The sequence below is a fragment of the Eublepharis macularius genome, chromosome 1, assembly GCF_028583425.1.
Source record: "Eublepharis macularius isolate TG4126 chromosome 1, MPM_Emac_v1.0, whole genome shotgun sequence".
Lineage (NCBI taxonomy): Eukaryota > Metazoa > Chordata > Lepidosauria > Squamata > Eublepharidae > Eublepharis > Eublepharis macularius.
The window spans coordinates 55,946,968-55,963,848 of record NC_072790.1 but is presented as its reverse complement, the minus strand read 5'-3'; the positions used below and the strand labels follow the sequence as shown (position 1 = coordinate 55,963,848).

The following is a 16,881-nucleotide window of genomic DNA, read 5'->3' as shown; positions in this document are numbered from 1 at the left end:
CTGCACACTAAGTCGGCATTCAGACATCACGATAAACTATGCTTTAAGCAACAAACCCCAGTTAGAATATCAGTAACTAAAGACAATTTTAAAGTGAGTTGCTGTAAAGCAAAACTCATTTCCTCAGATGCAAGACAATAAATACATTGGTACATTAATATGTATATAAATAGCATCCAATCTGTGAATAAAACACAGGTAATCTGCTCTTGCACATTCTCTACCTCCCAGAAATGAACACATCTCTCCTATACTGCCATATTTATGTCTTGGCAGCTCCAAAACATGGTTTGTGAATTCAGATGTCACAACAAATCACAATTAGTACCAGCTGTAGTTAACACAACCGCTACTGTTCAAGGATTGATAGCTAGCATCAAACCAAAATTTCAAACCAGGAATTTTTGAAATTTTGGGGTGATGCCAGCTATCAATCTTTGGACAGTCTACAGTCAGGTGTTACAACTAAGCAAGAGTTGACCAAATCATAGTTTATAAACCACAGTGTAGTATGATGCTTGAAATGCAACCTCAGTCATACTGAAGTAAGTCAATATATCTGTGTAATAGGATGCAGGATGGCAGCAGTATTATGAGCAACCATTGCTGGCAATTCATGCTAACATTCTGATCATTCTAATTCTGCAGTTAGAATTCTAACTGTAATTCCCAACAAACTTCCCACCAAAGAAGGGTCTGACTAATAAATTATTTGCTCAGGATGCTTGAGAGTGCAAAGTGTAAAGGAAGCAGGTAGGATGCAGAAGGAATTAATGAGTGTCAGACCAAAGGAAGTTCTCCATTGATTCCCCCCCCCACACACACACACTTGTTGATAATTGTCAAATCATTTGTAACAGATGGCTGTGACAGAAATGACAGGGTTGCCAAATGCTGCATCCAGCAAGAGGCAGGTAAAGGCTTGAAACAGTAGCAGAAAGGGAGGTTGATTGACAGATCCCTTCCCTCTTCTGTGGCTAGCCTGAAACAGAATGGCAGTTGGTATTAGAATGATGAGCTGACAGTTTGTGCTAGCAGAAAGGGGTTGACAGTTGGAGTTAAGTGAAGAGTTGGGGGTTGGAATCTGGGAATCTGACCAGAGAGGGTCAGCCAGAGAGTCTTCTGTGTGAGGAAGAAAGGGAAAAGTGTACCTTTATAGTAAAAAAAAGTTTCTGAAGCGCTTTTAGTCCCTGTACATAAGTGGGACAAGCAGCATTAAATCTTACTGAGACACAATAAATCTAGAAACTTGTAGTGGGCAAAGGAAGTGGGTAGAAAAGAGTCTCCCCTTTCAACTAGAGGAACAGGGTTATAGCTTTGGTATAACTCCTGCTAAAGATGGGCACGATCCGCGTAACGATCGGAAAAAACCCACAATAATGGCGACCGCGTGATCGCAATCCGGCAGATCATGATCGGCCACGGCCAACGATCCAGCAATCGGGAGAGGCCTGGATCGGGGCGTTCGGGCTCGGATCGGGGATCCAGACACTCAGGCGCCAGCAATCTATTCCCCTGGCAACGGAGCCAGGGGAATGCCTGAGCTCTGTTTGCCCTCCTTCTGTCGCCCTGGAAACTCAAATGGAAGCCCAGCTTGCCTTGATCAGCAGGGCTTCCTTCCAACCACAGAGCAGCAAAGCAGTCACAAGTTGGGAGAAGACACCCAGGGGAGGGAGGGGGAAGGGGTGTTCTGAAGCCATGGCACTCCAATCTCATCCCTGCAAACCCTGATAGGCAGCTCTGACAGCCAAACACAGACCTCCTGTGTTGCTGAATGGGACCTGAGGGGAGGCGGCTCATCGCTGCCTCCCCGTGCCCACCAGGCCTGGCGGCTGCCGTCATCACCCACCTTCCCACATAATACCAGCGTGCCCCGCTTTGGCCTCCATGATCCACGATGCACGGCTTGGGAACGGGAGATGATCAGCACAGGTTGTTAATTCGGGATCGTCGTCAGCGCTGATCCACAATCCGCTGGATCGTTAAAATTTTTTGGATCGTGTCCATCTCTAACTCCTGCCCAGTATCTGAAGAGTTTTTAACTCAGTGGAATACCCTAAAGTCTGCAGTGAGAGGGAAGAAATTCTCTGTGTGTACATAAATTGGAGCACTTAACCTGTGAAAGGGTGTCAAACAACAACAAAAAAACTTTAAAGAGTTCAAGTCTGATAACACCAACCTCTCTCATCTAAGACAGCAACCTAAGAAACTAAACCACACCAAGTGTTTTGTGCCTCATACCAGTGAGGTAATCTGTGCCAAAACCTCCTACTTGAGCTTTCAATTATCTGCCTTCCTGTAAATAAACCTTCTATAAGCCTCGTGTGCCGGTTTCATTTCTAAGGGAAATGTAAACCCCTGTTCTTCCCTTTACTGAAACTTGTCTGGGTAACATCACAATGTAAACGTTCCTTAAGGATGGGACAATAAAGAAAGTTAAAGCTTTACCAAGACAACCACATTACTGAAGGCTTCCCAGCCCAGAAAACAGCTTTGGGAGGATTTTTTTTACCTCAGAGTGGGGGAAGGACAGTACCAGCTAGAGAAAGCAAAGGGTTTGTGAGTTGTGTGACAATGGCCTGGTATGATATATGTATGTTGATCCTCCCCCCCACCTCCTCAAATCTGGGATGCTTATCTGCTTTGTTTAAGTTGTTATAATGGAGTTTTTAGGTCCAGAAAAAATTGCACTCAGAATTTGGTCTGTGCTCTACTTAAAACATAAGAGTTGTCTATAGCAGAATCTAAAAGATTATTTTTAAATACTCATTTAATAAAGAGCAGAGCACTATATTCCTTTAGTACAGCAGATTTGTCAAATGGAGTTTTGATGCAATCTAAGAAGCTTATTTGCTACCTCTACCTTTTATATTCATAATAGTACAGTTTCAGACCTAGGACTGATAAATGTTATTTGTAGTGTGGCATTTATGAGGAGGAAGTTTGGCCTTTATTGTAGATGTTCAATTGTATTCATTTTGCTGTGAATGAAACAATCTTATCAAATCCTCAGTAATGTTGTTTGGGCTATAGCTTTTTGTGTATTTCTCTTGTCTTCTCAGTAATGATAGCAATAATTTCAGCCCCTAATATATACCTCAGACATTTTTAGACTTTCAGAAAAAAACATTTCTGTGCCATTTCATTCCATTTCTCACTTTTCTTGATATAGAAAATAAAAATAAAAGCATCATTATGGAACAATCTTTTTGAAGGCTGAGCTAATCATAAGCTCTTGCCAATCAAATTGTACAGAATGTGCTTGTGTTCCTCAGAAGACAGGGAACAACTCTTCAGGACATGTTCATGTAAGTGTTAAAGATGAGGATACTTGGATTCTTCTCATATAACATGAAGGGTGTCCTGAGCTTTGAAGAATTAATCTGTAAATGTTCTTGCCTTTTAAAAAAAAACTCAGAGCCTACCAAGAAGCATTTTATGTAAAACAGGAAATGGCAGAAGTAGGCTATAAATTCAAATACTACTTGAGATTTAAGTATTATACCTAGATCTGAAATGCAATGCCATTCAGATTGGATGCAGCTGATATGACATGACTTGATATCTTTGCTCTTCTGCCATCATGTATCCAATTGCATGATTATTTTCCTATTGTCATCTAGATGGGAAGTAGGTTTATGAGTGGATCATAAAGAATCAAGCAATGGGACCCACTCATGATTCCCATATTCAAGGGTTTACCAAATCATTATGATCAAGAAGCAGCTTCCACATAGCATTGAGGGCCCAATTTAGTGTTAAACAAGGATTGTATTGAGGAAAAGAAAAGTTATAGCATGAATTTGGCACACAAGTTGGTTACATAAAAACAGGAAGACATGAATTTAACCTAACTCTTAGGAAGAGCTGGGTTATCATTAGAAATGATAAAACATGATAACATTGCACAAGATTTTGTTTTATTTTGACTTGGGTGAGCAATGTTTTGAGTATTTTCACACAAACCTTGTTGTGAGTTTCTGGTGTACATTATAATTCAGAGGTGGCAAGATGTTCAAATGTACTGAATTGTAGCTGTATCCTTATCTTCAGGAACCAAGATGATGTTTTTGGGATACAGTTGCCAATAGGACAACAGATCCCAATTCTGTGTTGTTGCAGAATTTGCCCTTCTGCTTAAGGACTTTTCATCATCTAAAAGTTCCCATGTTGTTATTTGTTCTATACCAGTTTTATTTAATTTTTCATATATACAGATTTCTCTATCCCTTTGGAAAAATTAAAGATTGTACTGTGATTGTATGGGAGGGGGACAGAAGCTAGATTGCAATAGCATTCTGCCCATTGTCTACGTATGTTGTGCATAGGCTGAGAAGTGTGTCAAGAGCAGGTTCCCAAGTCAGCATACAAGAGTAGATGCATATGGTCCGCTCACAAAGACATCTAAGTGCATATGGTCTACTAGCAAGGCATCCTATATACAAACAGGGTTGGGGTGCAGCCTGATGTAGCTATCCTGCTCCTCCTTTTCATCCTATAGTTCCGACAAAGGATATTTGTACCCTTCTGCTATTATTGTCTGTCTTTGAATTTGAAAATATTTTAAGCATTACGTGACGACTGAACACATAAGTGAAAGCTAAATATATAATATCAAAGGTAATATGCTCACTGAATGTAGAGAAATGTTGGTAGCATATTGCTTTTGTATGATAATCCAAAGCTTCTAATGACTGGTTTTCCTCATGTGGGAGTGGAGGGGTGCTTGTTTGAAATCACTCAGTTTAAAAGTTCTCTACTTTTGAAGCTAATTCTAAACTGAGTGGTGATATTCTCAAATAAGCAATCCTCACATGCCTGGACTTGAGTATATAAACATAAGCAGGATTATGCCAAAGCCTGTCCTGAATATTCATCACAATGGTCTCAGCTTCACAAACAGTAGCAATTTTAACTAAATATAAAACCATGTATATCCATGCAAGTGCAGAGAAATATGAACTGAGCACACTCAGCTGTGGGAAATTCAGCAGTAGCAACGCATCGGTGAACTAGGCCCTTAATAATCTACATTTTAGCTGTTCTCTAAAACAACATCTTTTAAAAACATTGTGTCTGACTGAAATGCTAGGTGAACACACTCAAACAGTGCAATCCTAAGCAGAGGTATGCCAATCTAAGCTCATTGATTTCAATCGATTTAGACTGGAGTAACTCTGTGTAGGATTGCACTGAAAAGCTTGTACTTGTTAATTTTCAATATTTTGGTTGGTCCTAATAAAAGATATACTACAGGTTTTTTTAATGTAACAGAAGCTTTTTCAAAAAAGGTAAGAATATGGATTCTATAGGACGCTTTGGTATGCATACTGTTGGCAAGGTGACATTTTTTTAATTTCGTGTTGCTGAAACATTATAAATTACTGGTGGAAATAATAAACTATGTTTCTCTAATGAAGTGGATTCAAAGTTCATGCCAAATTGCTTTATTAAATTCTGTGTGCATCCCCTTTGATTATAGAAGTCTTTGCACATCTTTTCAGGAGGAAAGAACAAGAGATGCAAAATTCCTATTTTACTGACTTACCAAAGCTCATGAAAAATATGAACCACACTTCTTCCATAATTTGATGAAATCTATCATTAGTGAGAAACGACATTTGTGTTACATATTAAATAATCTTTTGTGACTGGAAAGTAGCTCTGTTAATTTCCTTAGAATTGTTACCAATCTATTTAGCTTTGCTGGATGATTGCTATGCTACTGGCATTTTTACAAGACAGGCCGTTTCAGAAGTGGCCGTTACAAGAACAGTACTTAAAACAATTGCTGTAGTGAAAGATGTCATAATTTTAAGTTTCTCAATTAATATGTGATTCTTTTATAATTCTACAGCGGACCAATCAGGAATGTTATTTATAGGAGATGCACTTATGCAGGTCAGTTTATTCTATACACCTGATTCAAGCATGTCACTATTTTGATGCTTGAATTAAAGGCTGATATTAACCTGATACTTCAAATGTGACTTTTTATAGGTTAATGGCATAAATGTTGAAAGCTCTACGCACGAAGAAGTGGTAAGTTCTATATCTTTCATTGTTCCCCTTTGTGTGCTGCATTTTGCTGCCTTAGTTGCCTTGACCTTTTTGTGAATTTCTGAGTACACTTTTAAAATTACAAAATGGGTTCAACTGCTTTTTCATATAGACTCATCCAGTATTCTTACTGTTCTGGCATTTCTTTTCATGAGGCGAAGGAAGAAGTTACTCCTTATGTCTCTCCTCCACCTCACACGTTCCGTAACATGAGTCAGATGCTCTCTTTGTGGATCAAACCACACGAGACAAAGTACACTTGAAAAGAAGCTAAATGGAAAGCTGCAACTTGTGGGAAACTTATCCCCCTCCAATATCATCATCATTGCCCATGAAAACAATTGCTTTAAATAACCCTATCTTGTTTTCCCCACTTTTAAAAATGATGTTGGATCTATATTTTAGAAAGGAATATTACTAGGGTTGCCAGGCCCCCTTGATCTCCCAGCGGGAGATTGGGGCCTGGCTCTTACCTGGAGAAGGGTGTGTGTGTGGGCAGAGCGCGCACGCGCGCTCCTGCAAGCGTGATGATGTCAGTGCCGTCACCACGCAGCCTGTTTGGGCACGGAGCGGGCCGTTGTGGGCCCCTGTGGAGCACAGGAGCATTCCTGCGCTCCGCAGGGGCCCACAACGGGCCCGATCCACGCCAAAACGGGCCCAATCCGTGCCCATTTTGGCGCGGATTGGGTCCATTTTGGCATGGATTGGGCCCATTTTAGGCCCCTGTGAAGCACGGGAGCGTTCCTGCGCTCCGCAGGGGCCTTCAACGGGCCCAATCCGCGCCTAAATGGGCCTGATCCATGCCGAAATGGACCCGATCCGCGCCAAAATGGGTGCAGATTGGGCCCGTTTGGGCGCGGATTGGGCCCGTTGTGGGCCCCTGCAGAGCGCAGGAACGCTCCCACGCTCTACAGGGGCCCTGATCCAGGCCAAAACAGGCCTGATCCTGGTGGTTGCTGTGTGCGGGGGCACGCAGCACCACGAGGGGGGCACGCATGGAAGGTGTGCTCCCCCCGCCAGCCAGGTAGGGAGGGGCAGGGGTGGCAGGGTGGGGGCAGGGTATCCCCCGCCCCCACCGGGGGTCTGGCAGCCCTAAATATTACATTTCTAAGAACTGGGAGAGAAGAGACCATAGTCTCTGTTGCTCATTTATTGGCCTAGCTTTGGTATGTCTTTGTGCCTATGCTTGCAAATATATGCAGCACATTATATATCAAAAGAAAAGTTGATGAGGTCCTCAGAGTTGGCTGCAGCCATTTAGGTAACAGTAGATTACTGAAGATCGGAGAGGGATACTTGGGCTTTGAATTGGAAATTTAAATTGGGATCATGTACCATTTCAACTATGAATATGTGGTTGTCTTCCATCTTGTATTCCTTGATCTTACTTTCCTGTATATGTACAATTAAGACTCTAAGTCTTACATTTACGATTCTTCTCCTGCTGCTGGGATTCTTTGGGCCTAAACTGCAAAGTACCATTACACTTTAGAGCTGCATAAATGGCAAATCACCTAATATTGCAGATTAGAAAGCAAAATATATTCCAAATACAGGTGACTGGATTTGATTTATAGCTCATGTGTATGTGGTATTTAAGAAATAAAAGAAAGTACAACTAACCCTTTTCTGCTATGCATCTTAGACCCCAACTCTCTTTTTTTCTTGCCCCCACTCCCTTTTTCTGTTGTGGCTTGTCTAGCCATTATATCAGTGTGTAGTACAGAGTGGGAGACAAGGAATAAGTAGAATTGCCATGCCTTGACTTGGCAATCCTCTGAGCTTTGGGGGCTGGAACATGAGACACCATTGGAATGGCAGTATGACATCATTTCCTGGCTGAATCTGGAAATGATGTCACACTGATTTAGGATTTCATTGAATCTTTGAATGGCATGACATCACTTCTAGGTTCAGCCCAGAAATGATGTCACACTGTTGGGCCAACTGTGATTTATATATATATATATATATATCCCCTCCTCTTGCCTACTAGATAGCAGTGGGGATTTGAGGGTTGCTGGTGCGAATTTTCCCACCATAGCAGGAGACCTGGCAATGCTAACATCATATTGTTAGATAATCATTATCTTTTATTCAAAGTCATCAATAAACATTAACAAAAAAAAAGAGAAAGAGAGAAGGAGCGTCTGTTTGGAATCTTAATACTATCCTTATCTTTTTCCCACTTCCCTGGTTTTCCTTCTTTGCATTACTCATTTTAAAAGTAAAAATACACAAGGACCTGTAGCTCCTTAAAGACTAACATATTTATTATGGTAGAAGCTTTCATGGAATGAAGTCCACTTTATCAGATGTGTTAACACTGTTAGCTCTTCAGATCAGTGATCCATCTCTTCTTATTTTTATAGTATGTGCTTTTTTTCTCTTGTTTATGCTCTAGTTTCATCTTATCCTCTACTTTTATTAATAGATAATAGTAGCAACCCTCATTTATTTTAAGAGCTATCCATGTGAACAAAATTTATTAAACGTGTGTGTTTGTTAGCTTGGGAAGGGGACTTTCTGATTTATTGCTGATTAGATATTGCTATAAAATTCCTTATCTCTTAACTGGATAAACTTACACTGGCATGTAAGAAGCATGTTACTCTGAAATTATCCTGTGTATTTCTTGGCTAAATTCATCTCGATAGTTAATACTTTCCCAAAATGTGCTTTATTCCTGGAGCATGGGTGTTTATCATCTCTACCCAGCATTTCCCAAGATCAACTTTTAGTGCTTAGTAAATCAACATGCCATACCACATGGTCATTTATGGTCTCTTTCTCCTTTGTTAGTACCTGTGGAAAATAATAAAAGCACCTCAGTGTATATTCCCGACTCATCTAGGGAAATCTTCTAGGGGAGGGGCTGTGGCATATTTAGTAGAGCATAAGGTACCAAGTTCAATCCCCAGCATCTCTAGTTAAAGAACTCAGGTAGTACTCTGTGAAGGATCTTGACCTCAGACCTTGGAGATCCCCTGCCAGTCAGAGTAGACAATATTGGCTTTGATAGACCAATGGTCTGCTTCAGTGTAAGGCACCTTCATGTGTAGAAGCCATCCCAAAACAGTCAGTTAAGAGGTCACTTTTACCCCATTAAGTCCATGGAGGAAGGGTGGTTTTAGGACATGATAAAACCCACATGTAAGTAGAATGAAAAATCTGCTCAAATTGCCTGGAATTGCAAAGCAGAACTGAGTATGTAGAGTTGCACATTGGTGACAACCCAACACAGGTCTGGGGTGACCTCACCCAGTGGTTTCATGTAGATGTTAAAGAGCATAGGTGAAAAGATAGAAACTTGTGGGGCACCACTGGCCAAAGGTCAAGGGGCTGATCAGAAGTCCCCCAATACCATCTTATAAAACCTAACCTCCAAGTAGGACTGGAGCCACTGTAAAATGATGCCTCCCAATCCCAGCCTAAAAAGCTGATCTAGAGGCATACTATTATCAATGGTATCCAAAGCCACTGAAAGGTCCAGTAGCAATCCCTCTGTCCATCTCCTAGCATGGGTCATCCAGTTGGGCAACAACTGCTGTTTCAGTCCTATAATAAAGACCTAAAACTTGAAGTTGTCCAGCCACCGCCTGTTCAATCACCTTGCTCAAGAATGGAGCATTTGAGACTGGTCAATAGTTGTTGAGATCTCCTGTTAGGGTTGCCAGATGTTCACTGGGGGCAGGCAAACTCACAGCAATTTGCTCCTCTGCTGATCACTGGTGGTAAGCTGCCCAGTGATCTTCTGCCACCAGCAGGCATCCTGGACAATAAATAATATTAAAGCATAATCTATTAGCAAGCTGTGTTAGACATGGAATCTATATTCCATGTCTCACAAAAGTGGTTTGAACCTTCAAATCTCAGATGATTTCACTAATCAGTTCCCTCCACAATCATAGTACTTTAAAAGGAAAAGATGATGTCACTTCCAGAAGTGACATCACCACGAGGGGGAGCATACACTCTTTGCACCAGAGCCAATTCCTTAAAAATTGGTCCCAAATATAGCGTATTAGGTCAATGCTTAAAGAAGCAGCCATAGTACAAAGTGTACACACATTCCCGTCCCTCCATGACTACATCACTTCTAGAAGTGATATCATTGCAGTGGGTGCAAAGGTGCGCATGTATACATTAGGGAAGACATGGTAAGTGCTGCCACCCCCCTGTGCCTCCCTCCCAATCTCCTGACAGTTGCCACTTGCCAGGGTGACCTGGCTATCCTATCTCCTGATTCCAGGCTAGGCTTCTTTAGGAGTGGACACACCACAGCATTAACCACCTCCTAGACCCAGTCAGCCAACTACCCTGGCAGATTTAAGTAGCCAGGAAGAGCAAGGGTAATACAAACAGGTGGTAGGCCTCAACCCTCCAAGGCTCCTGTTCACATCCTCAGGCAGAATAAACAGAAAATTATCCCAAGCAACGGGACAAAGAGGCACCCTGGCACAATCTGACTCTGTCACTGCTAATGTAGAGTCCAAATTGAAATTAATACAAGTTGGGAAGCTCAGAGGAGACTTAAGTGATTTCAGCAAGAGTAAGCCAACTGTGGGGCTGGGGTAGTAGATATGTTTCCTGTAAGGGGTCTGATGTATTAGGAATACTGCAACAATGTTAGCCCTCTCCCTCGGGTGTTACTGCTCAATGCCCTTTCTGTGGTGCTAAGTACCCACTGTGTGCCTTTCCCACTAGTACAGGGCAATTCTGTGTGGTCTAAGTGTACATGGCAGGAGCTATGCAGCAATGTGCCTCACACCCTATCATCACAATCTGTAATCCTGGCAGGAGGTGGGCTTGAGTGCACGGGGGAAGGGTTAGGGTTACCGTGAATTAGATGTGAGACTGAAAATATAGTAGGGGGAGCATTTAGACTTCTCCTTTGTATAAGTATACAAAGGTAGCTGGTGGCTACCTCAGCGGGCCGCTAGTGTATCATCTAACTTCCACATAATCATCTAACTTCCCAAGTACATGATGTTTTATCTATCTGTCTGTCTGAGACTCAAGGCAGTTTAATATTCCTGCTGGAGGAGCCACAGTGGAATAACTAGTAAACTGGACTGATTTTGGCATAATAAATCTTCCAGTGAACAATCACTTTTTCTGGTGCATTTGTGTGTTTGATATATATAAATATAATTCAGATATGCCAACAGAGAATCTAGAAATCTGTCAAATTTGAAGTTGATGATATACTTTTATCATGTTGAGATTAAAAGTGATGCCAAAATTGATTTCAGTGAGATTTAAAAGAGTCCTTGGCTGGAATGCCCCTTTGTTTTTGTTGTTACCCATCAATTTATCTGTTGTTAATCAAGCCATTTCTATGTTTGGTTAGTTTTGCAAGGAATCATTCCAAAAACACCTGTGCATTAAGCCTATATGGTTATTTCCTCAGCAAAGAGACATGAAATTTCAGAATCTGAGTTCTGGTAAAGTCATTACATGATTTTGTCAACTAAGAGTGTGTTAGTATCCCCCACCCCCACCCAATTTTAAATTAAGATACAGTATATTAATTCAGATAGGAGCCCCGTGGCGCAGAGTAGTAAGCTGCAGTACTGCAGCCCAAGCTCTGCTCATGACCTGAGTTTGATCCTGCTGGAAGCTGGGTTCAGGTAATTGGCTCAAGGTTTACTCAGCCTTCCATCCTTCCAAGGTCGGTAAAATGAGTATCCAGTTTCCTGGTGGTAAAGTGTAGATGACTGGGGAAGGCAATGGCAAACCACCCCATAACGAAAGTCTGCCAAGAAAACGTTGTGATGCAATGCCCCCCCATGGGTCAGTAATGACTCGGTACTTGCACAGGTGACAACCTTTACCTTTACTTTTTACCTATATTAATTCAGATAGCATCTTTCTCTTTTCCTGTAAATTACTTGCATCAGCAGTCCTGCTTAACTAGTTTATCTCAGTGTAACTAGCAACATCTGTCACCATTGTCATGGAGCTTCTCAGAAATGTTAATATCTACTATAAGGAGATATTAACAAATGTAACATTCATTATCCAGGGCCTATTTAAATCTGTGCATGTTTTATTTTACAGCAATGTTTTGTAGCTTTTTAATTGCAGTTGGGGAAACAGTGGATTGTTTCACAGTAGTTCAAGTGGCATCTATTCTTTGGCAAGCAGGTCAAAATGATTGAGCTGTTTTCTACTACAGTTATGTCCTTGCTACAGGAGAGTGCTACATTGCACCAGCTTTCCTTTGATACTATAGGTCACAAGGATGGCTGTACTGCTGCCAGACTGGCCACACTTCTTTCCTTCTTTCCCCCCAGCAACATAGTCCTAGGGTACTTGTCTATGCTTGTGCAAAAAAGTAAGCGGAAGACATCAAATCCAAAATTGTTTGCCATACATGAGAGTCTAAGACAGGTTTCCAGTGTAAAGTGTGAAACATCCCACTTAGAGTGGTGTCAGGAACTTTCTGCCTGTTACTGTCAATTTTCTATGTCTCTGGGCCACTGTTTATAGACTGTATGTATTATTTATTCTGTTGTGTGTGAAAGTTAAATCTGTTTTTTCTGAAAACGTGCTTGCTTTATGTTTATATTGAAAGCTTACTGATCAAATTTTTGATAGTTCATCTATGTATATATTCAGTTCTGATACACATATTTTGTTCAGAGAAAGATATTAAGAATTCTGTGCTTTGTAATAAAGAGAGCATCAAAAAGACAAGAGGCACATGCAGAGCGTTAAAGAATCTGAGAGTTCCAATAGAACAATACATCATATATTTCCAGCCAAATTGTTTCTTCGTTTGCTAGTTTGTGAGTGCACTTCAGAAAATGAAAACACTCAAAGTGAATTGGGATGTTTGTGAATGTCCTTAGATTGAAAGTGACACTTTAACATAGGGGTACCTTTACTGAATTTTATAGTTTAACTGTCTGGTTTTGCCGTTTAAAAAAAACATTGTTTTCACTCCTGAGGGATGAATTGTGATGTCAACAAAACATTTTATGTGAAGTTATCTTCAACTTCACATCAAACTCTTGTATGCACAGCAAGTCTAGAATCCAAAGGGAAAAATATGATTTCATGCAGAATAAACAAGTGCTGTATTCCACACCAATTCAGTGAATGCTTAATACAGATCTTAAATACTTCAGGAGAAAAGAAAGGGAGTAAGCAAGAGTTTGGACTTTGCTGTTATCTATTATTGACATATTAAATAATTAAGTCTGAAGATACAGTTACCTTATTTTCATAATGGCAATAACTAGTAAGCTATTTGCACCTCGAGTGCTGAGAGCTCCATTTAAAAAGGCATAAATGAAAACGACATGATCATTGTATTAACAAGGCAACTTTTTAAAAGATCTTAGTGATGCATGCTTGATTTTTTAAAATTTAGTTGATAAAGTATTAACAACGTTATCCCCTAAAGCTGATGAAATGTACCATCGATAAAAAGAAAAGTTTGAACAGGCATTAATGTCTATGTCTTGCAGTTCTGCTTGGATGTACATGGATGTTAAAGCATTGAACACAAAAATAATACATTGAATTGGACAGTATATCCTTTTTATTATTATTAATTTAATTAACAAAATTAACAAAATATTGTACACATATGAAATATTTTCTAATCCATATGTTCCAAACGGTGTAATAACAATTATTAACAGGCCCCACATGCTGTAGAGGGCGTACTCTTGATCTGGTGTTTTCCTCTGGGCACAAAGATGATGATCTTCAGGAGAAAGGATTGAAGATGATCCCCTTGTCATGGACAGGTCACTCCTTGCTGGGGTTTAGACTTACAGGGAAACCAAGACTCCACAGGGATCAATTACGATGATCCACGAACATAGCCTGATAGTTCCAACTGGTTTTCTGACCGTACTACTGGATTTTCCTGCTCCTGTCAATACTTTGGTTGACCTCTGGAAAGAAGGAATGGCCTGGCCTGTCAACATGGCCCGGCCTGTCAACATGATTGCACCTTTCTCACATCTAAGATCCTGGGCAGCCCTTGGTTTACTGAGGGGCTGTGATGATGAAAAGACAAGCGAGACAGCTAAGTGACAGTGGCGAAAGACTCAGGATGAATCTGACAAGTCAAGGGCTCATTTTAAAGCCTTCTCTCTGGCAGTGATGGTGGCAAAGAAAAAATATTTCTCCACCACAATTGCATTCACACAGTGTAGACCTGCAGGACTCTTCTGGGTGGTCAGGGGACTATTGCACTCCAGCCTACAGGAGGAGATGAACTGCTCTGCAGCCTGCTGCAATCGTTTTACAAGCACTTTGCAGATAAAATCTCTCGCATCCATTCCTACTTGGACTCTACATTAGCAGCAACAGAACCAGATGGTCCCAGGGTGCCAGTTCATCCAGTAGTATGGGATACCATTCAGCTTGTACAGTCAGAGGTTGCACATAAGATTCTTGGAAGTTTGACACCTACCACCTGCTGATACAACCCTTGCCTCTTCTGGCTGCTTAAATCTGCTGGCAGGGCAGGGCAGGAGTGGATGGGTGGGTGGGCTGGCAGACTGGATCTGGGAGACGTTAAATGCCTCCCTGAGAGAGCGTGTGGTTGCTTCTGCCTTGAAGTGGGTTGTGGTGCATCTTTTCCTAGGACCCAGGAGAGTTGAATAACTACAATTCAATCACTAATGTACCATTCTTGAACAAGGTGATTGAATGAGTAGTAGCTGGCCAGCCCCAGAGATTCTTTAGTGAAGCAGATTATTTGGATCCATTCCAATATGCTTTCAGGCCTGGTTATGGGACTGAAGCAGCCTTGGTTGCCCTGGTGGATGTTATATGCCAGGAAATGGACAAGGGGATTTGAGCCTGTTAATTCTCCTGAACCTCTGGCAGCTTTGATACCATCTATCATGGTATCCTTATGGGACTACCTTCTGGGGTTGGAGTGGGAGCCTCTGTTCTGCAGTGATTTCAGTCCTACCTCAAAGGTAAGTTTTAGAGTATGTTGAAGGAGGTCTGATGCTCTGCTCTTTGGCCTCAGGCCTATGGGGGGTCTGCAAGGTTCCTTATTTTCCCCTATTGCTTTTCATCTTCTGAGAAGCTGCTGGGTGACCTCATCCAGAGGTTTGGGCTGAGTTAACACCAATATGCTGTTGACACTCAGTGCTATCTCATGCTCCCAGCAGATCACAGAGACGATGTGCAAACTGTGAACAGGTACCTGGAGGAAGTTTTGGATTGGATCAAGGCTAAGAAGCTGAAATGTAATGCTGACAAGATCTTGCCACTGTAGTGGCAGGAAAGATCTTGCCACTGCAGTACATGCCCTGCTAACATCTAAATTAGATTACTGCAATGCGCTTTACATGGGGCTGCCTTTGAATACTGTTCGGAAGCTGTAGTTGGTACAGAATGCTGCAGCCAGAATGCTGACTGAAGTGGATCATGGGGACCATTGCACTTCAGTCTTGTTCCATCTATGCTGGCTTGCAATTTGTTTCTGGGTCCAGTTCAAGGTGCTGCTATTGTCCTTCAAAACCCTATATGGCTTGAGACTAACATACTTTATTTTTTTCCCCAGTATTTTTATTAAGAATTTTCAGTTATTTACACAAGGGAGTGATGCGAAAATACTGCAAAGTAATATTCTTATATAACTTGATTATACATCCAATATAATAACTAATATAAGTTTCATAAAATAATATACTTGGTTGTCAAATTCAGCTTAAGATATATGTCTTTCCATCTGTCTACAAAAGTTTTGTTATTTTCTAAATTCAGAATTGAGGTAAGTCTGTCCATTTCTATACAATGTAACAACTTCTCTATTAATTTTTTCTCATCAGGTACACACTTTTGTTTCCAGACCTGTGCATAAACCAGTCTTGCAGCAGTAATAATATGTTGCACTAAGTATTTTTTTCCTTTGAAAACTTGAGACTAGCATACTTTATTAAGGACCATCTTCTCCCGTATGAACCTACCCATGTCCTACAGTCATCTTCAAAGGCCCTGCTTCAGGTGCTCCCACCATCTGAGGCTAGATATGTGGCAACTCAAGAAAGAGCCTTCTCAGACAAAACTTTGCAACTCTTTCCCTGTGGAAATTCACCTATTTCCCTCTATTGCTGTTTTCTGCTAGCAAGTGAAGCTTTTTTTGTTTTGTTTGGCATACCCCCCCAACATTGTTATTGGCCCTCTTCTCTTTTCTTGGTGGTTGTGTGTTCATGTTTTACTGAGTTATTTTTATACACTATTTTAAAAGTTTTAAATTTAAATTTTTAAAAATGTTTTAAATTTTTTGATGTTCATCTCTTTGGGAAGCCTATTTGGGTACAAAGATGACATACAAATATTTTAAACAAACAAACAATCTCTAAATATCCATTTTAAATTACATTATTTTATTTTAAATTAAATGTATCCTTTTTATATACAATACTAATTTTCTTTTTTAATGTATGATCAATCTTTCTTTCTTTCTTTCTTTCTTTCTTTCTTTCTTTCTTTCTTTCTTTCTTTCTTTCTTTCTTTCTTTCTTTCTTTCTTTCTTTCTTTCTTTCACTACTCCTCTGACGAGTAGGTCTTGAGTAGTATTTGAGGAAGAAAGGAAGAATTCAGGCCAGTGGAAGTTAGTATATGAACTACAAAAACACCAGTTTCTTGTAGATTGCCCAAATTCTCATGGCTTGTACTAAAATTTTGGCTAAAATAAGAAAATGTTCTACTCTATGGTCAGTCTTTCTTTTCAAGGATACTACTGCATGGCTTTAAAGGGAATATTATGGCACTAGCAATAAAGCCCATTGTGGGGAAAAATTACAACAGACTCTAGAAAGGGGAAGGTGGGCAGGC

The 16,881-nt window shown here is 40.7% G+C and overlaps 1 protein-coding gene across 1 annotated transcript in view; it reads left to right on the top strand.

Annotated features, from left to right (window-relative positions):
* The window catches only part of SNTG2 (syntrophin gamma 2), a 439,152-nt gene that overhangs the window by 240,858 nt on the left and 181,413 nt on the right, over positions 1-16,881 (top strand). The window contains exons 5-6 of the mRNA XM_054979235.1: positions 5,858-5,901; positions 6,001-6,042. Of these exons, the coding sequence (XP_054835210.1) occupies positions 5,858-5,901; positions 6,001-6,042 (86 nt within the window). The remainder of the gene's footprint in view (positions 1-5,857; positions 5,902-6,000; positions 6,043-16,881) is intronic.